The sequence below is a fragment of the Aythya fuligula genome, chromosome 2 (assembly GCF_009819795.1).
Source record: "Aythya fuligula isolate bAytFul2 chromosome 2, bAytFul2.pri, whole genome shotgun sequence".
NCBI classification, from domain to species: domain Eukaryota; kingdom Metazoa; phylum Chordata; class Aves; order Anseriformes; family Anatidae; genus Aythya; species Aythya fuligula.
The window spans coordinates 3,700,196-3,722,375 of NC_045560.1; the positions used below are offsets into that span (position 1 = coordinate 3,700,196).

Here is a 22,180-nt window from a genome sequence, read left to right on the forward strand (position 1 = left end):
TGAAACAGCATAGTGGTGACAGCATTCAGTAAATTAAATTGTTTGTTCAAATCTCTCCTCAGACTGAATGAGCTCAAGGCCATATCTTGCATTATCAGTAGAAACATGAAACCTTCCATAAATCCTATAGTAGGCCCTGGATATATCAACTAGTTAGCACCCATGTGCCCCAAGCCAAAATCATATCCTGCAAGTTCAAAGCACAACAATGCAATTATTTCACCTAGCTCAATCCAACCTAATGCAACCAAACCCGACATAAATTCAACAGATTTTATAACTGTTTGCAAGCAGATGAATATTAGGAGAGGCATTGTGATTGCATTCCATACAGGTATTTTTTCCTTATGGCCTAAAATATCGCCCATGTTCTGCAAAGGGTAAGCTCAGTCCTGTGTAGTGAAGACATTTATTCCACATACTTTTGTAACCCTTCTGTAGGATCCAACCATTCACCATGAACTGGCATTTCCCATCAAAATCCTCTGATGAGGAGAAACACACAACGGTGGTAGCCGTGAGTCTGGCTTCCAGGAACGACAGATTCTGCAGGACAAAGCCCAGTATTTATACACAGAAGTGCTTCAGGATGGACTATTGCAGCAGACACTTCTCACAGAGCCTTCTGCAGTCATGCCTGAGTCACGTCCTGGTGAAAACTCCCGCAGGAGTGAGAGGTTAGGTCAAACTCCATGGTTCATTGGGTTCTTGGCTCCTCTGCCAATTAGCATTGACAATTATCTGTGGCAGCAGACACCAGCCAATTGTTCATCCATGTTTATATATCATTGTAACCATTCATGGGCCTACATAATAAAGTCCCATTGCTGAAGAATACACATCCCAGTGAACCACAGAGGAAAAAGAAAGAAAAGAAAAAGCAAAGGGTGGGTGGTATGTGGTCACTGCAATGGGGACATGGTGTAGACAGTTCTCAGGGAAATGATGGGAGTAGGCTGCTCTTTGATATTAACTGGGAAGTGCTCAAGGAGAAAAGCCATTACAGCAGCAGGGATGGGACTCAAAGTACGGATACAGAAAAGTCAAAAGACAAGGAAGAGATTGGGTGGTGAGATTGGGAAGAGAAAAGACAGTCTTTTCTGTTGCTTTATGATGCAGAGAAACACAGGTCTTGGAGAGATCTGTTGGACTGCTGTGTCCAGTCCCTTGCTATCGTCAGCAACACTGCCATTAGATAAACAGCTCTCCTTAATGTTTGCTCCTGTTGATTACACTGAGTCTGAAGGAGGAGAAAATACACCAACTCCTTTATTCTCCTCTTTTTTTCATCCCAGAGGAGAAATATCACAGTTCCACGTTAGTGTGGGATACAGATCCAGATGAAAAATAGACAGGGACGTCTATATATAGAATTCCTGCCTGAACTCGTGCAGAAATCTGGTCAATACAATCAGTGGAGCTCAGAGAGCCATCCACCTCACCAGATGTAGGTGCCTTCTTCAAAATGAGGGGGACAGCTGTCTGGACCCTAGCAGACATATTGGTTAGATATCAGCTGACTGTGATTGCACTTTACACATGGAGCTCATGTGTCGGTATTTAACCTGCGAAGTTACCTGAATCTGGATCTCCCAACACCACTGAGGGGAAAGGCTTTATTAAACCCTTAAGCAGAGGATGGCAAGTCTTTGGTCAGAATATCTAAGAAATTAGCACAGAATTGGGAGGTAGGCACAGGATTGACTGGAATCCCAAAATCTTGCAGTGACTAAGTTGTGGGTTTGACCTCAGAAGGGGCTAGAGGTCCACAAACCTTTCAACCTGGTAATTTATTTTATGCCCTTCCCACACAAATTAAGCTTGAACAATCAGCTTTTTGTTTCTTTTCAAATTTTTTAAAAAAATATTGAAGTCTTCCCAAGGTAGTGTCTTACATACATTTGCAAAGTTATTTTTGGTGCATTGTTTAAGAGAGGCAGCAGAACATGGCAGAAACTTCAATGTGCACAGCTACTTACTGAGCTCACAAAGCAGTGTTCAGATTCTCCACTTTCAAATAGGATAACATCTTTTATGAAGACTGCGATGGCTCTCATTATGAAGGACATGAAGAGGTGCATATGAATATAATTTCGAGTACAGTGTAGCTTTCTGTTGAGGAGAGATATAATAACATTTCTGAATAGTAAGGCTTCTCAAAAACATTATTTATCTATTTACATGTTTCTTCTGCCAAGATATAGAATTACAATCAAACATTAGAAACCCTGACACAGACAATGTTCTGATGTAAATCACTGCAAATTCACTTAAGTTTTTTAAAGCCACAAAAGATGTGGCATTCCATATATCTGTAGCACTGTTGCTTCTTTTCCACTTCTCAGAAAAAAAGGTCAAAAGATAGAATGATAGAAAACAGGTCCATCATACTGCTTTCCATTGGAAAAGAAATAGCTTTGACTCAGTAAACTGCACTTATGATAAAGGACTGTTTTCTACAGAATGTTTGTACTATAATAATTTTTTTAAAGGTAAAATATTTCCTCAGGGGGAGAAATAAATTAGCAGCAGCTGCCAAAATTAACACATATTGCAGGTTTTTTGGAGCAATGTGAATAATATATTCACTTAAAATGGCTAGTTATTAATTATATTAAGAACATCACAAGGGTTTTTCTTTCTTGCCCACCAATATTTTGAAGATGAATTTTCATCAAACAGGTCTGCTTTTCAAGCGTATTTTGTTCAGTCATCAGAACCACAACAGACCTCACTCAGCAACATGATCGAATTACCACTTTTTAATGAGTTACTGTGCATCGGCAAGTTTATACTCTTAATCTCTGACGATGAAAGGATAAAGGGACTGAGCTGAGTCCTCTGTTCTTGTGGCAAAACCAAGTCAAATTACACTGTTTCCCACAGATGAGGTGTGTGAACCCTGACAATTTCAACAGCTTTTCTGGCACCTTGTACCTTGTCGAGACAATGTAATTTGAATATGTCTGATTCACTGTTTGGGGAGCAGAGAGAGCATGCATGCTGAGAAGTGCAAAGGAAGCGTTTATCTCTGCTTAAGGATCATGAAGGGTGAGGCCAGTTGTGTACACAAATATACATGCCTGAATCTATTGCAAACAACAGGAACTGAGGATGAATTCAGATGCCATAACTTAGGCATTTCATGCCATTTAATTTGCTCTACCATGTCTACCTTTCAGTCCATAAGGGCCTGTGGCTCCTGAAGGTCCTACATTACACCTGTTCAGTTTGTGCATGACTCAAAGGCTCTAGCACGTCTAATATGGTTCTGGGTGACTCTGTTTTGACCTAGATCTCCATAGGCTACAATAGGAAGTATTTCTGAAATGCATTTCTGGAGGTAGATTTGGGGTGAGAATCATCTATCCCATTCTGAATGCCTACTTTAGCTGAAATTCATCATTAAATATACTCATCCATACTATTCTGACCCAGTCCCTGTATTTCAGATACAGAGATCCACCATGTAAAAGTGTACATTTAGTCAGATGAATCGCACCTTAAATAATTGGACTGGGGGTTGTAACTCTCATAAAAATGCCACAAATCACATATCATAAAACGCCGATACCAAAAAATGGAGGAACATCCCTCTCCTGTCTGTGTTTTACATTCAATCATGGTTTATAGACAAAACAGTTGACTTATTCATATTTAAACAGCCACTATTCCCTTTGAGTCATCCCCTTACCTCTGTCTTTTTTTTGCTCGTGCTCTTACCTGAAGAGACATAAAATGATCATAGCAGCTGTGAGAGCAATGAGCGATAAGGTATGTCCAATGGTGTAGCCGGTCTTGACTGTGCCATAGAATGACGTTTGCTAACATGAAGGAAAGAAGCAAAAAAAGACTTTCAAAGAGCTGCCAATATTTGCCTAAATACCCAAGTCACTGATATTTTTCTGATTTTCTTGGTGAAATAAGGGAACCATCCTACTCCGTTATCTTACAAAAAACTTCCTTCACCCTTTAAAATCACATCAGCCAGACTACATGATTCAAATACCACCAGTGTGAATAAGGGGAATGTGTCTGGTTCCAGCAGAGCTTGGATTGCACCAAAACCAGGTTAATGTTACACGAGGGAAAGATTCATAGAGGAAGGAGTCTGTTTTGACACTGGCAGAGACAGCTACATGGTTATAACCTTGTGAAACTAAACTGACTAATGTTCAGTTAAACAGTGCACGGACATGTCAGCTCTTAGGCAGTGAGCATAATCAGCTTCATTATAATAATGAATTTTGAGGACAGAACTGGTCTGGAAATTGGTTTTGCTTTTGTGGAAGCTAAGCATTGTGTTTTAGCAAGAAAAAAAAAAAAAAAAAACGAAAAAAAACCAAACAACTAAAATATCCTTACTGAACACACAGAAATATATGTTAAATTGGAAATTAGTCCACAGTTTTCTCTCTGATTGCATACAGAGGGAGTCTCTGAACATGGAGCACCATGGGATTTCTATCCAACAGGGAATCCTGGTCTAAATAATATGGGGGAATAAGGCAAAAAAAAACCAAAAAAACAACACCTCTCCTAAGGCTCACCAGCAACACTAAATCAATATATTTTGATCCTCAGCTTAAAAAGAAAAGATCAGTTGGTATTCAGACATCTGTTTTATCAATGAAAAATCAAAATTTTAATGAGAATCCAACTCAGCTTGTAGAAAGTCTTATTTTTCTAGCCCTTGATTGACCCTTCTCTGCCCTCCTTGCCACCATTTTCTGTAAAACAACCAACCAGCCAAAACCACAAAAAGCAGTTTTGACAGAAAATCTAAACCCAACCTTATCTGGGAAAACACTCTAATAACAGTAAGAGCTGAAATTTTTTATAGGTTATTTTCATGGGCCTTGATAAGCACTAGGTGCTGTTCAGGACCAGTGAGGCTGAGATGAGAGGTAATCCTTTAGCATTTACACAACCCAGCTTAGAGGAGTGTTAAGACAGAAATTTCAGAGAGTGCAGAGGCTACACTGGTCATGTCTATACTGCTCCTTGGACCGCAGAGCTCAGAGAAGATAAAAGAACAGTGTCTTTGTAGCCTCATTCAATGAATCCACATCACTAAGCACTTTGGGTCGTGATTCATAGCAAGGGCTTCTTTTCTAATTTATTTACCTGATAGACTGATGGAGTCTACAGAATATGGCCATACCTATGCTCGCCCACCTGCAGAGCATGGAGGGACTTGCACTGCATTAAGGAACAGTTGAGGTTCCACCTTACTGTCCTTGCTAATGACAATCACCTCCTGTTTTACAGATATCAAAGGAGATAATTTTATTCAAGATCATAAATGGAACTGGAATTTCACTGTTAATGTTCAGATTACTAAAGTACTAATCCTAGAAAGAACAGGGATTTAGAGAAGTGAAGGAAATGTACGTCAGGATGCCTGTGTTCTGGCTCTAGACCTATAGTGATTTACTGAATAACATCAGACAATTTTATCATTCCCTCTCTGACATCTAAAAGCCTGTCCTTAATTTCACTGGAATGTGATATGAACGATTAGTTAAGGTAGATGCTAAACTCAGATTAACTGAGAATTAGCTTCTTTCACTTCTGTTCAGTAGCCTCTACATTTGTCCCTTGATGAATATTAGAATGTGAAACATTTACATTTGTAAGTGCAAAATAACAGAAACACTGATATCAAGTCTTCAAGCAGCCCTGCATGCAAACATGTTTTGTGTTCACGTCACCTATGCTAAAGCCTTCTGTGTTTCCCCTGGTAAATGCAAAGAGGTCCCTCTGGAGAGAACTGTGGGGTGAAATGATCTGTTTTCTTCATTGCATCAGAGAGAGCCTACAGGGACAGTTGGGTGGCTCCTATCTGAGCAGGTGGGGGAACGGAGTGGGGAAGCTATGCATCATGCCTGATAATGGGACAGTAAAACAACACCCCATTAGCTAACATATGGGTTTTCAAGGTCAGATTGGAGAAGGAAACATTACCATTTCAGACATCATAAATGCACTACTTTGGTGGCTATGTCTTCTATTTCATAAGGACTGACAGAATTTATAATTGAAATCACACTCACAGCTCTTATTTATTTTTCAAAAATATTTTGCTGTTTCTGACTTGAGACCAGTAGATGTTTAAAGTTCACGAAGTGTTTTAGGCATGGATAGTTATCAGTCTGCTCTGGACCTCATGTTCCATATAGCCTGCAGTTCTCCTTTTTTTCTTATTCCCTTTATTTCTTCCTCCACAAACTGACAGCCAATTCAACAACAACAGAAATCTATTCTTCACAGGCTAGGACTGCATGTTCACCCCCCTCAGCCACCTTTCACACAAATTAGACTTAAACGGCATGACAAAACTGTGCAAATTAAGAGAAAATAATTAAGAAAGAATTAAAAGAGCACAATGCATGTTCTCTTGGTAACGCAGCACTCTGGCAGCGCTGCAATCCATTGGGTTGCCAAAGCATGTCCTAGGAATTCCCAAATCCCTTTGTAGCTGGAACATAAGCTGGAGGTCTTGGTGGAGGGTCTTCCCAGAACAGACCCGTAACGATGGCTTTTGCAATATGCAACTGGTGCCACAAAACTCCATCTTAGGAATGGGATAGGAGGATATGAAAAGGTGGCTGACCTCGAAGGCAAACTAAAGCTCTCTCTTCAGTAGATCCCTGAAATTCTTTGTGTATCTTTCCCTTTGGTATTTTCCAAATTCTTTTACTATTAAGGCTGGTAAAGTTCAGCCCAGATTTTCTGTTAACTCTTCGAGTGCCTTTGTAATGTGTGACAATACACAGACCACACACACTAGATATATATTCATTATTAAGTTTCCTATGTCCAGCATTCACAAACACTGGGAAATGTCATACAGCAGAAACAAACAAACAAACAAACAAACAAACAAACAAAAAAAAAAAAAAAACACACATGGACCTAGGTTTAATATAAATATATGGTTGCAGCAAAAGATAATATTTTTCTAGCATGAGCTTTTTCTTGTTGACTATAGGAGAGCTATAGGTGACTAGTTTAGACTGACTAGATGTTGAACTTTTAGTTGCTTGAGGTGAATACCGCTTCTAACAAGTTTGGTTATCTTCTTTAGACTTTACCCTTCGTGCCTAAGCATGCAGCAAAGCAGTAACAAATTCCTTTCTGTGCAATGACAATACTCTATAATATTTGAAAGCTAATTATATCTAGTTCAGTGATTACTAATTTACCTGCAAGTAATATGCCAGAGAGTTTGTGGATTTTCTTTCAAAATTCAATAACATGGCCTGAAAATGTGTGCGTTGCCTACCTTTCTAGAGTTTATCTGGTTAAGATCAGCACAGCTGCACTGATGACAAATGAGTTATATTGGTTTATCCCTTCTGATCTTTTGATGATTGTGTTTGGCCTACAAATACTGGAATTACCATACCTACTCAAGGCTAAATATAAATAACTCAAGGAAGGCCTTGTTTCAAATTTGAACGTGGAACATGAAGCACCTGAAGTTACACTTGGGCATCACAGAGACACTGGTCTCATTTTCTCAGGTGCTGAGTTCCTGCCACCCCCTTGGAGATCAAGGGGAGGATCATCTATTTGACCAGACACTGATCTCTGCTTCCAGAAATCTTCCAGGTGATCCTTCATTTTCAGGGAATTAGAATAGGAATGGAAAAAATAAAGGATCAGAATACCACATGATTCTGCTATCTATCTACTAATGATAGTAAGTCATGATATACACTTATCCAGCTCTACAAACCTCTTCTGGAGTGCTGTTGGAATCAAATCCACAAGCTACAGCATATGGTGCAGGGTACACATCTGTCCAGCCCTGACTTGTGCAATTCCTGGTCACATTTCCTAAAAAAAAAAAATAAATAGAAAGGTATGATTAACAGAAGAAGCATTGGGCTTGCTCTTAAACATATGTTTGCCTTTTCTTAATTTAAATGTCAGATCACATTTCTTGTAACACAGTAAAAGTCTCATACATTTTCTCTGTTAAGAAGTAAGCATCTTACACATAACACATAGAGTGGGGAGACCAATTTGGTCATATATTCAGTCTTCATATACAAATAGCTTTTAATATTGAGGTGCCCACAAAGCATCTCTTCTAATGGTACCACAATACCACCTGGACTCAGTCTCTTGGATGCGGGCAATGCAAGGATATTGTCTGAGAGTGTTATTGTCTCCGTTCCTGGAAATTTCTTCATCTAACCAGAGCAGTGAAGTATTTACAGCTTTCATTTTGCTTGTGAGAAGCCAAGGCAGGGATAGATAAAGTGATTTTGTGTTAAGGTGGGAGAGCTGGGAACTGAACCCAGTCCTCAAAACCCAGACCTTGCCTATAAAACGAGTCCTGAACTTTATTCAATGCGATTCCCATGAAATCTACTGCACTGGTGCTTGAGAAAAAAAATACTTCAAAAATTGTCTAAGAGGGAAGAAAAAACAGATACTCACCATCTGTATTGCCTGTTCTAACATATGTACAAGACAGATGTTTGTCAGACAGAAACAACAAAGAACCAAACCATCAAAAGTAAATTGCATATTCCCCCAGCACCTTCTCTGACCACTGATCCCTAACCAGTCCATCTCAAATGAATCACATGATTGTGTTATCAACTAATAAAATTTCACAAATTGAATGCTTGGCATTCCTTTGGTGTCTTTTATCACATAAAACATCCTGCCATCCCTGACCGGAAAGCTGGTACAATAAACCAGAATACGCAAATGGTAAACAGTCAAAACTTGCTTACGGCTTTTTAGTTGAAGAATTACATCAGTGAAACTCAAGAGCTTTGCAAACATTTCCAGCAATAAGGACCTTTGCACACAAGAATAATAAAACTGCACACAGGAGAAAATCAATTCTGCTGCTATGAGTCATGAAAATATCCAAGCATCACCTACAGGAATTTCTGACTGTTGAGTCATCTGAACATCTTCCTAACTATATAGACCTATCTTGCACTGAAATCATCATCAGCTTATCACCTTACTTAATCCACTTCTTGAATCCCTGTGATAGGTGGATTTTGACACCGAAACTTGCCTCTGCTATTCTGCCTTCTGATTGATCTGAATACAACAAAGGCTCTGGTGCCTTTGCTCCTTTCAGCAGCTGCTCCAAACGCAGTTAACTTGAGCAGTTTGGTGGGCTGTTGTTCCCCAGGCTTTTCCTGCATGGCCACTGTTTACATTTCTTTTTCCAGGGTTCATATCAAGATCATAAGAGATCATGTGCAAACAAAGCAAGGACATGACTGTTCACTATTTATTTATTTTTTAAGGTGTTATGTAATTTCTTCATTACAATGGATCCCATTATCTGAATTTTTCTGCTTCCTATTTCCTGCTCAAGACTTCTCCCTCTGTCTGGAGATGTCTTTAGTTTTCATGGTGGTTTTGCTTATTCTCAGTGAATTAAGGAGTGCCAGTTTCAGTTTCATTCATTTCCTTGTAGTTCTTCTTTTCAAGCGCACTTCCTAAAACCATTTGATACTTTGTAATTCTTGTCCTCCCTGTTCACATGAGTACTTTTCAAAATTGTCTTAATGGTTTAGCAGATATGTAAACTACGGCAGAGGGAAACAAAATAATGTAGCATCACTGAGATTAAAACAAACAAACAAACAATAATCTGCCTAATTTTAGGAATTCTCACCTCCCTGATAAGTTTTTCTACCACCCTTTGCTGCTCATTTTATTTTTTGATGCACAGATTCGAACACATGGTCTGATACAACACATCTTTATAACTCTCATGTTCTGTGCTAGATGCCTGGGAGGTGCAAAAAGTACAAGGTTAGAAGATATAGATTTTACCTCACTACCATTTTGGGTCAAGTGCTGGATGATATCTTCCCTCAGAGCAAACAACATTTCTAATTACTACTTGACATTAGGTTGATTACTTTCTACTGAAGATGTGCACAAAACTTGGAAAAATGCCTCACAAGCTTAGTACTTACTCTGAGGTTTGCCTAATAAACAGGCTGTGAACTTTAGACTAAAGTATTAAGCTGAGATTTTTATGCTACAGGCTCAAAGCTCAGCTCTATCACACACTTCCAGTGAAACTGCAGCCAGTTCGTTTGTCCTCCTTAGATTTCCATTTCCTCACCAACAGCAGGGCTTTAGAAATAAAGTCTGCTCTTCTGTCAATGGGAAAGCAAGTGTTTGAAGTATCAAGATGTTTCTAGGCTATTTTCCATAACAGTTTCTTAAACTCTCTCCAGAATGGTGCACTAATGAAGTACATTGAAGATGCAAAATGTGGCAGTAGTGGAAAAGGCAGAGCTTCTGGACTTGGTATCTTCAATCTGTGAAAGTTCACATTTTTTCCCAATCTTTCCTATTTCCTATCAGACTGAAGCTAAATCTTTTCAAACCGTTTTTCCAGAGAATTAATGAGAAAGGGGATTGGGGCTTACACCTCAGTATCACGTAATTAGCAATGTACAGTGGAGGAGATCCATTGTGAGAGCTGGAAAGCATCCTAATACTGGCTGGAAAGTGAGGTGTTTTGTGCGCCAGGCTCTCCTCCTGAGTTGTGGAAAAAGGAGGTTCAAGTTCCTTGTGCGAACAGAGTTTATTTTTTTAGAATTTTTTTTAAGAAGGAAAAAGGGTATACTCGTTAATAGCTTTTTCCCTGTCCCTGTCATGAAATTAAGATTTTGTAGGTTTTGTATTTCATTTTTGTCAGAAGCATTACAACTGTCAAACTGGTGCACCTAGTCCTAAAAGCCACAACCATTTCAAAGAGATGAGGTTTTCTATTTAAAGGGGAAAATAAAAAGAAAAAAGAAAAAGCCGCAACTAACTTTCATCTATGATAACAGTAACCTCACAACACGTTTTGCCAGAACTCAGCTTCCTGATTTCAGAGAATCACAGACTGGCTGAGGTTGGAAGGGACCTCTGGAGGCTATCTGGTTCCCTCCTGCTCAATCAGGGCCACTTAGAGCTGCTTGCCCAGGACCATGTCCAATGGCTTTTGGATATCCTCAGATATCTCCTCTCCAAGGAGGGAGACTCCACATGCTCTCTGGGCAACTTGCTCTAGTGCTTGGTCACCCTTACTGTAAAAAAAAGCATTTCCTTAGGTTGCAAGGAAATCTTCTGTGTTTCAGTTTGGTCATGTTTAGAAAATGCAAATGCAATTAGAAAGTGCAAGAAGGGTCTCATTACTTTAGAAGCTCACTATGCATGGGAGCCTTGCATGTAACTGAAGTCCTTTGCTAGGTTCTGCCTTTTCTCTTTGCAGATATCAGGACAAATGTTTTTTAAAGGCAACAAGATGATGACCTTTTCATAAGGCTCTCTGCCAGGTAGGAGGGGATGGATGTAGAAAGAAAGGAAAATAACAGTGCAGAAATCTCGGGAAAAAAAAAACAACAAAGTTCTCAAGCTGGCAAATATAATGTGCAGAGGTAATCCTTACACAAGCTAAAGGAATTATAGCTATTGCTGGAGAACCGGTAACATAAAAAGCTACTGATTATAGAAGAGAATGACAAGTGTAAATATGAGGCTAGACCTTTGGCTCGTTTATATCAGTGTTTATGACAATCAAGGCATAAAGCACTATTGAAAGGCAAGGGGTAAAGCCGCAGGCCTGAATAACCAGTTTTCACAAAGTTTTACAGCAGCAGCGCCTTAAAGACTCATGTGTAGCATGATGGGCCGTAAATGTTTAATCAAACCACCATATCCCTTGATCCAGCCCCAGATACCAGTAGATGTAGTGTATGAAAGTGCAAACATGTCAGTGGCTTCAGGCTGAGCCCCAGCAGGATCAGCAGGGTCTCTCTCAAGACTTACACAAGCACGTTACACGTTACCCAACCGCAAATTTAATCTTCTGTGGTGGCAGGAAGGGTTATCCAAGCCTACATAAACTGCTGGGCTCCTCCTCATGTGCTCCATACATGGCTCTTCCTCATGTGCTACCTCTGCCTGTATTCCTTGAAAATCTGCTTGCAGTGTGCCACGGCAATTAACAATCATCTACATGAAGCACGAGGAGCAACTGCATTTCCTCCGTACACTTCTCGTCTTTCTGGTAGTACGTCTGCTATAGGACAGGACTTTGCCATCTGGCCCAGCAGCTGCTCCTGGTCTAAGCAAATGCTTCCTTAGAGTTCACAATCCCCTCACTAATTTGCTAATCTGCACAGTCTGATGGTATGCCTATTATGAAAATGGAATTGATGGTTGTAAGCAATTAGCAGAATGCTTCAATCTTTCCTTCTGATTAGCTTGTACTAAATCTGGCACATGCCGCACACCTATCCTGAGTAGCTTTGCCTTGCTTGCAGGGTGATTCAGAAGCTCTCTGCTCTGGGAAACAAAGAGAGAGGGAAGGAAAGCCCTCTCACTGAAAACAAGCAGGACTGGCTGAATTCAGAGACACTTTTTGCCTTATGTTTGTTAAAAAAACAAAGCAAAACAATCACAGAATCACAGAATCACAGAATTTTCTAGGTTGGAAGAGACCTCAAGATCATCGAGTCCAACCTCTGACCTAACGCTAGCAGTCCCCACTAAACCATATCCCTAAGCTCTACATCTAAACGTCTTTTGAAGACTTCCAGGGATGGTGACTCCACCACTTCCCTGGGCAGCCTGTTCCAGTGCCTCACAACCCTTTCAGTGAAGAAGTTCTTCCTAACATCTAACCTAAAACTCCCCTGGCTCAACTTAAGCCCATTCCCCCTCGTCCTGTCACCAGGCACGTGGGAGAACAGGCCAACCCCCACCTCGCTACAGCCTCCCTTGAGGTACCCATAGAGAGCGATAACAAACATATTTCTTTTTAGCATTAAAGAAGCAGTAAAAGAAAAAAGACCCAAACCTGTATACTAATGAAAAGATTGTCCAAATATTCCTGTTTTTAATTAAGTTTTTGCATATTCATATTTTGTTAGTTGTTTTAATTCAATTTCTTCTATGGGAAAAAAGCATTCTTCTTGCCTCTTTCTCTCTGACACTACTTTTATCCTTTTTCATTGGATCTACAAATAACAATGAATAGACATTATTGATACTGATCTGGAGACAAGGAGGACTTCTTTTTATCTTTTTCTTCCCCTTGTTTTATCCCAGTTTGGGTGAAGAGCTGTTAAAGATCCCTATGAAGAAAGACAAGTTAAGCAGCAAAATAATTTTACAATTTTTTTGCTTTATGAAGAAAACATCTTCTCAGCTCCCTCAAATAGAGGTTGGGTACAGGCTAGTGTTCCATACATCTAATCACCAAATTTATTCCTATACTCTGAATATATCTATACTCTGAATATATCTTACCTCTTTCTAGTGATTCTGATAGTGCTTTCTACTTCTGGCTTCCACTTGTACTTTCCAGGTCTATCAGCGTTACAAGTTTTTTATATGTTGTGTGAAAACATACCCCTCTATCCTTATTTTAGACCTGCTGATGGACAGTTTCATTTTGTACCTCTTCTTTTGTACACCATGAAACAATCATTCCTCACCTACTTTCTCCACAATGTTATGACTTACATCCTTTGAATCCACATTTTTCTAGTCTGAAGAGTATTAATCTGGATAATCCTTTCTTGGAGAGGAACACAGTAAGGTAAAACTTTTAATTCAATTTCCTGATGTATAAACGTATTTGGAGATGATGTGGGAGAAACACGAATCAAAAGAACCTTTCAGATTGTGTTATACCCACCAGTAAAGAGTCTTGTAGAGGAACGACATGATTAATTCATGGCATAGTGAAGGAGGAGTGAACAGTCAGTGCAACTGAGATAGAAACAGAAGATTTTCTTTATAATTTAAAAATAATAGTTAATATATTAATTAATAAAAATATTAATATAAATTAATAATAGTTTGATCTGTGTAGAAGTTAAATACTGAATAAATGAATGGAATAAATACAAAGAGATAACTGTATTATAAGAAATTTGTTGCATATGTCCCACTCTCATAAGGTTTTTCTCTTTCTTAATTATTTTTCTCTCTCATCTGTTTCAAATACACTCCTCAGACTCAAATATATCTGAAAGTTTGTGTCACAGGTGAGATTTTAACACTTTGATCTTAGTGGGAGAAAACTTCTTATTGGCTTTTAATGGGAGCTTAAGTTCGTTCAAAGAGATCTGAGGCCAGTCATTGCTAAAGGATGTTCTCTTTAGTCTTCCTCTTGCTTCTCTTGCCCTCTTGTGTAATAGCTTCTAAAGGAGAGGGAAGGTCTGCTCTAAGTAGCTATCTGTCCTGCTGGTCTGCCATTATCTTGTGGTCAGAAATTGATTTTTTCAAGCAGAAGCTATTAAAGCAATAGCAGATCTTATCACTTTTCTTGAGATGTTGCTGAGCCCATTGGAACATGTGTAGTTCCATTTTTATTATCGATCTGCCCTATTGTTGTTGGGAAACACCTGAGACTTCCAGACAGAGCTACAGCTTGTTTTTAACTGGACACAGAAGTGGTTAGATCTGGGAGAAACTTGCGATTTGTCAGACATAGAAAAAATATTTTCCAAACTCGCTTTATGTGTCTCAGCCATGATTTTGTAAAATCCTTCTTTCAGCACAATTTCTGCCAACATGGTGTATCGAACAGACAAACAAACTGTGGCTTAGTGTCAGCACATCACGTAACAGTCACAGCCTTTGGTTTCTTCATTTGTTCTTTTTCATATCGCTTGGTCTGCAGCTTGGTCTTACTGTCACAATTCTGCTGCCCTAAAGCTTGCCGCACCTGTGATTTCAGGAAATCTCCCATTTTCCTCTCTCCTCCTTTCCCTTTCCTGCATGTCACATTTCTCAGTGTGAAGATCTCGATCCTTAATAAACACAGATAATTCATCTCTTCTTAACAGCACATGTTCCCCTTAATTAGGCACCTTTTGCAAACTCCATTTGTTCCCTCACAATAAAAGCAGAGCTGTCAAACTCTAGGACAAATTTCTCATTAGCTCTTTAGACATTGCAAGTACAGTACACCAGGAAGTATTTACAAGAATAAAATGAACAGTTCTGGCTAAGTGGAGGTATTAACTCCACAAGCCATGGGCTGACAGCAGGCTTTCCATCTGAGGATCTCACAGCACTGCTATCCCTGGGTGTACATGACCTTCTCAGCACCAGACCTTCAGAGGAGCAGGGCAACCGTGTCACGACACCTCAGCTGCAAACAAATCTCAAAGGTCTGAAGCAAAACTAAGCTTTAAATAAGCTGCACATCCAGATAGCCACCTGTTTCTTCAGTCAGTTACACCACTGCACGTAGCTGGAGCCAGCTGAAGTGAAGGGTGCACTCTTAAATGCAGATAAAAGATCAACACTGATCTATGGAAACAGAGTAATCCAGCACTGAATTCTGAGCTGGGCCTCCAGTTGTCCATGACAAATGAGCAAAATGGATGTTAAGGAGTGCCGGGAGGCTGCCCTGACAAGCATGGGCAGCAGCAGCATTGGCTGTCCTGTCCCCTTTTCTGTGACTTTCAGGGTGGACTATACAAATAACAGCCACAATTCCATGTGAAAGAGGACGTTTCCTGGCAATTTTATCTTTGTGACATGAAGGCACATTTGGACTGGGGCTGCTTGGCACCTGAGGACATTGACAGATCTCAGTGAACAAACCTGCAAAACAGATAGACTCAACATTTTTTTTTTTTTTTTCTCCTTTCAAATGAATATTGTAGTAAATAAAGAGTGGTTTTGGTTCACTCATTTGGTCATCCCTCTCTCTGTTTTGATCTGTTTTCTTTTCAGTTTCAAACACAAGATAGAAAAAAAGGAGGAAAGAAAATGAAGAAAATAACCCTGGTTCAAGAGAAGGAAATTAAAATGTTTTGCAAGTAAATGGTAATCATTTTTTGAAGCTGGGGAAATGAGTATCATTCTGCATTTTTGTTTGTTTTTGTCTACTCATAGACCTCCTTTGCATGAGAAAAAGATTGGGGTTCATCTCACTGAACTTTTGCCATTGAAATGTAAGGACGGTAGACTCAGTTTTCATGTGGAGGTTATATCAGACCTCCAAAGGTCATCTCATCCCTTTCTATGACATGTTGTGGGATAACTCATGCCCTGTAAGTGCATCTCTTTCCCACTGGCTAGAGGACAAATTAGACAAGGAGTTAAGATTGGATGCCTAACTGTTAGGTACCCATGCTGTGATGGAAGGAATTTGACTGTTCATTTAACCAACTGCAAAGAAAGACAGCAGAATATCAGATCTCTGTGCCTGTATCCATGTCCTTCTTAGGAATTTCATTTGATTCTCCCAGGACATGGCTACACTTGCCCCAAGATCCACCTTGAGAGACTCAGGTGTTTTTGAAGGACTCCTTGTGGGTCATGCAAAGACTCCACAAGATTGCAGGTGACATCAAGGAGTTAACCCCAGCAGTCTGTTCAACCACATGCTTAAATATCTTCAGGTGGCTCATTCTCATGTTATTTCATGGGCAGCTCTTCCCTTTTCTCTGTGCAGTTGTGTCAGTGTGTGTGCATGCCACAACTGGAGGGGTGGGAAGCTCTGACAGTTGGGAATTGCTTCAGCCTGCACCACTAAGACCTGGATGTTACCAGTGAATTACATACATTGAAAGGATTTGACTTGATTGCCTCTGCACTAATGAGATTAGATAATGCTACAAGGGATTAGTTCATGTCTTTCAAGGTGGAGGTATGGAGAGGGGATGCCATTTCCAAAACTCTCTGCAGATGAATCAGGAAGAAAAATGAGATGACAGAGTTAAATCTTTGCTGTCCATCATACTGAATTTGTTAAAAGGCCATCAGTAAGATGGCAGAAATGAAATGAACCATGTCTTGTGTATAAGTGCTCACATTAACTCGTACCTAGGATCAAACAGTAGTTAAAATAACTTTGGGCACAATACCAAAAAGCAGAATGACAAAAGATAACCAAAAAAAGCTTTTGATTGATATTTGTTGAATTGAAAAGTGCCACAGAGAGAAAGACGTCTTTTAAATTCAAAAGGAAAAGCTATCTGACAGATGATTATGAATGTGCAAGTTTAAAATGATGGAAGACATGCAAAAATCAAAAACCAAATGAAGACTTAATCTTCATGATGGATTATGATTTAAAACATCTACAATAACATAATAAGATCCATAATTTCTCAGGCAATTACTGGGGCTCTGCTTAAGCAGGAAAGGGCTTGTTTAAGGACTTTAAGTCAGATTCTGAATGCTAATGCTGTCATGAACTTTAGTTACTCCAAGTTTAAAAGACTAAACCCAGAGAAGATTTTGTCACACAGTTCTTTAAATATATGCCAATATTCTTATAACTTGCAATAATATTTAACACAAACACTATTTAGCTAAATCTGAAAATTTTACCTATTAGTCTGTGGATGAGCAGATTTGGTCTCCCTATAGCTGACATTTTAAGTGTCTATTCTGAATTACTCCACAGAGCAGTGAGGAAATCAGAGGCTGATTCAAACCACAGAGAATCACCTCCAAGATAAACTGGAGATGTTTCTCTGTTGACTTCAGGAGAAAGTTCACACATCTGGGATTAAATGATGAAATGTCAACCTTTCATATAGCTGACATTAGGTGAGATTATTCTGACCATGACTATACAATATAGACAGAAAAGAGCAAGGCTGAATAGGCAGAAAACACATTTTTATTAACATACACTTTTGTTTAAATTCAGGAATTTATAAATCCCATGACCAGATTGAATCATCTTTCTCAAGCAGCCTGGAACTTTTAGATCCCAGTCATCATGTAGAAGAATAACAACTTGCTATTTTCATTAATCGATGCTGATAAATACCCTTGTCATTTCCAAATTTCTGTTTTAGAGAAAAGACTGCAAACCTAAACACTGTGCACAAATGTGGACCTTAGAGATGCTGCACAATACAACTGCCAATTTTTGTAGTTGGTGTCAGCCACATGAGTATGGTGACATGACTCTCATCCCACTCTAATTCTTGCCTGGAAAACTGCGTGAAACCTTCTGAATGAGCTCCATGGAAATCAGCCTAGCAAACTGTGAGTGCATGTAAAAGCTGTCAGTGATAAGCACAGACAGCTTTATGCTTATTCTAAGACTACAGGTAGCCAGTAAATGCATCACCTCCTTGGACGGCCAAAGCCAAATATGACTTGGAGAATTTGCTTCACAGCATGCAGCATTTGGGATTGCTAAACAGGACGGAGAGAAGCAGCTTGAAGCCAGGAAACTGCCTGAGCCAGATGGTCAGCATTCTTAGTAATGACATTCAGAGGAAGGGACATAATTTCACTGAGACAACAACTCAGGATTCACCTGAGACTAATATGAACCAAGTCTTGGCTTGTTTTATAGTTCATAATGCAGAAATCATAGCCGAGTATTTGGTGAACAGGTGCGGAACTGAGTCCCTCACTGTGCTGGCAGTCAGCAAGCTACACGGTCCCATCTCTTTCTCTCTCTATCTCTTAGGCTCACTGCACATGAAATGTGTTGGGTCCATCAGAAGATCTTATAGAAAGAGTACTAGGGATGTCCCAGATCTTTAACATCATTTAACCACTTTAAAACACCATCAAGCAATATCTCCAAATCAGTCTTTAATTTCCCCACAAGTCCCCATTGGAGCCTTCTTCCAATTTTCAATCTGACAGTTTCATGGCAGATTGCAGATCGTTTTTCAGCCAGTGTTGGATTTGGCCTTCAAGTACTCCTTTCCCTTGATTTTGCTCTTGCAATGAGAACTCCCACTGTTTGTTTTACTAACCTACGCAAGTGTCACTGAGCCATGCCACAGTTTCTTTTGGAATGACAGACCAGAAGATCTATCTTGTACAGCTTTAGTTTATCTTTGTCACTTACATGCAAGAGGGAGAGACTAAAAAGCATCAGTAAGATTTTTGGAAAGCCATTTCCTATCCTCTTGTACGCTGGAGGAACACAAGGAGCATGGAGCACCTATCCTGCTGTAGTGGATGGCAGCTTATCTCAGGAGCCTACCAGGTACTAAACTTGGCCCAAGAATCAGACCAGTATGGGGCACAAGATTGAGGAATGATGATTTCCAAGAGGAAATCATTGGCTAAAACCAGTGAGGATGTGCCCTCTCCGCTCAAAAGTATTTGGAAAAAAATTAAATTCAAGTTATGGGATCCATCAATGCCTACAAATTCTTTTTCCCATTATCATCTGTGCCCAATGTTTGGCAGCACATTTTTAACGTTGTTAAAGAGTTGGTGTTTGGTGTAAAAGTGATGAGGATGAACAAAACAAACAATGAGATGGTGATGTTTTTTACTGGATATCAGGGAATCGGGAAATCAGGAATTCTTGGAACAGAGGAGGGATGATACAGGTAAAGCTATGATGATACCTCATACCTGTGGTGGCATTGCTTCAAGGTATTTGACCAATATTGAAGGATTTGTTGAGCTGAATTGTGAAAATGCATGCATGTATTTAAGTGCACAGGGAAACTACCATGCCTTGGTAACTCTAGAAGTAGGCACTGCTCGCCTGCAGAAATGCAGGATTCAGACAAGTCAGTTTGAGATTACTTGAATATACAAATAAGTAGAATTAACGATGAACTGCAGTTCATCAGGATCTCTTCCTTGCTGAGTGCAGCAATCCTGGCTATTCCCACCCCCACCCCCTTAAGCAATTCATCTCATAGCTGAAGCTTAAAAAATGTCAGTGCTAGTTTTTACTGTTTAACTTGTGCAGAATGGACAATTTGCTCTTGGAGAAACTGTGGGAAACAAATCTCTATTACAAATGTCACATTCCATGTATTGAAAGAAACCTGGAACACTCTGGTGAAGAGATAGCAAGTAGTGCACTTTAATAATAAAAGGTGCCAAAAATATTTTCATCTATCTCCTTCACACGGTACTGACGAATGTCATAAAATAATGAAAATCTTCCGTATTTGTGAATGGCAGAAAAATTTAATGTCAAATGACATCAGGACTATGCTAGGGATTTTAGGTTTTCTAAATGCCACATGATATTTTATCCTTTATTTACCATGAGATAGCATATTAGTCATTTGAAGAGTATATTCTCCATTAAATGGAAAAATCACATTAACTCTTTTTTTTTTTTTTTCCCCAATATCTCACCCTTTTCTTGCTTTAAGTATAGAGAAAATCTTTTATTGCTCAGAACTTTGGTATAAGCTTTCATGATTCTGCAAAGGGATCAAAGCATAAGACATAAACATTTGCTTGATGATTGATTTCCTTGAAAGCTATTCGATGATACTACTACAAAGCAAGAACTGCTTTACAAACTTCAATGACATTAATTTTGCAAGAAATCTTGTAAAACAAGAGGCACTCTTATCCTGCCTTTATTTATGATCATATCTGCTTTACACATTTGTATATGATTGTCCAAAGCACAACGATTGCACATTGCCAGCTGCAAGGCCAGATGACATCTGCCGAGCTCACTGCTCACAGGACAGCTCAAAAGGCAGCAACATGGGTATGCAGAGAAAGGGCACAGGTTGGCTTTTCTTTGAGGCTTGCTCCTGGCCTGGCACATTGCAGTAGGTGCACAGAGAGCCCAGGTGATGTCCTGGTTGATCCTGGTGGAATCTGGGCTTCTCCCAGAATAGGGAGATAGGATACTTGTGTTAAAACAGGTCTTTTGAGATGCCCTTAAGTGCCTGAGATATTCAGAGATATGGGAGAGCTGCACCCTTCTTCAGGGAGCCTGGAGACTAGATGAGATGCCCTAAAACTCTCAGAGAGCAGCAGATGCTTCTGAGTAGGCAACTTGATTGTGTCTCATAAGCCTGTGCTAGTACTCTATTAAAAGCATTACCCTTAGCTTAAGTTCAACACAATCCCAATGACACATATATGTATATATGTATGTATCATACATATGTACACATACCTCATTGTTCTGCTGTGGTGGAATGAAGTATTACAAACTCTTCTCAGGGAGATTTTTTTCTTCCTCTTTAACTAACTGCTGGGTCCCTAAAAACCAGCAAGTGCATGTTTTGCTCAGAAGAGGAGGGTACTAAGCACCGACTACAGGCAATTCTTCCACATGTCTGGGCCAAGGCACAGGGGTTTTGCCCAGTTTTGGATTTCCCTTCTGGCTGTACCAAGGCTTTTGGTGTGGCTCTGGGCAAATCATGTAATCAGTTTGTGCTGGTTAATCAATGTAGTGTCCTGCTCTGCTAAGCAGGGACAATATTGTATCCTTACTCCCGTTCATAACCTATCCTGTGTGTTTGTTTATAATTCTGTAAAAGTGAAGACTAATCAGCTTGGTGCATAATGTCCACTGAAAAAAAAAAGGCTTCTTTCGCTGTGGAGGCCTGCAGGACTACTATAATAAAAATAGAAAGTAATGACTATAATCTAGAAGGAGACAAAGAGTCCTGTTGCTGCATTGCCCTTGAGACCTGAGTTTTAAATTAAAGCTTCCCAGAACATGCCAACCGGTGTATTAAGCTGCTTTCTCCATTAACCTCCCCTGCCCATTATTTGTCAGCTTAATTTCTTGGCTGGTGGCCAAATTAGTCATTTCTGTGGAAAAATACTTTATTACACACAGTTTCGGCTTGTTTATTTTATGTCAGAGACTTAATTAATTGCAGTGCTAAACTGTCCATTTTGTACAGCAAACATACTATTACACATGTTGATTAAACTTTTGCTGCAAAACACCCATATTATTGGATTTCACCAGGAGCCTCATTTGCATCCCTATGATACCAAGTAGTATGGTGTGCTGGAAGAAGACAGGAAGGATGATTTAATGGTTTGGGCATCCCTGTATGGCTTGGGAACCTTCTTTACCTTGTGCAAATCCTTAGTCCTTCTGAATTTGTTCTCCCTCTGATTACGCCAGAAGCTTTACCCGCAATATGATGTGAAACCCTCCAGGCAATTAAGCCATAAAACCATTCCAGCGAGATGAGCTGTCTTACCAACGAAAGTGGTGAGGAATCTGAAGTACTTTGGGCATGGCTTCACCACAACTGCTCCCACCTGCGCTTCAGGCCAGCATGTGATGTTGTCCCATTGCCTCCTGCAACCTGGGGAAAAGAGAAAAGCTGATGATAGAACAAAAACAAGCAACTCTCTGCTGTCTCTTGTATGGAGCAGAGGAAATCAGCTCTGCAAAGGTGCATTGAGCATTGGTGCGAGCACCTTTTGTAAGGAG

The 22,180-nt window shown here is 39.7% G+C and overlaps 1 protein-coding gene across 1 annotated transcript in view; it reads right to left on the reverse strand.

The window, feature by feature from the left end:
- The window catches only part of VIPR1 (vasoactive intestinal peptide receptor 1), a 74,411-nt gene that overhangs the window by 30,834 nt on the left and 21,397 nt on the right, over positions 1-22,180 (reverse strand). The window contains exons 3-6 of the mRNA XM_032183301.1: positions 21,945-22,052; positions 7,745-7,845; positions 3,724-3,824; positions 1,980-2,112 (exon numbers count right to left, since the gene is read on the reverse strand). Coding sequence (XP_032039192.1) covers positions 1,980-2,112; positions 3,724-3,824; positions 7,745-7,845; positions 21,945-22,052 — 443 coding nt within the window. The remainder of the gene's footprint in view (positions 1-1,979; positions 2,113-3,723; positions 3,825-7,744; positions 7,846-21,944; positions 22,053-22,180) is intronic.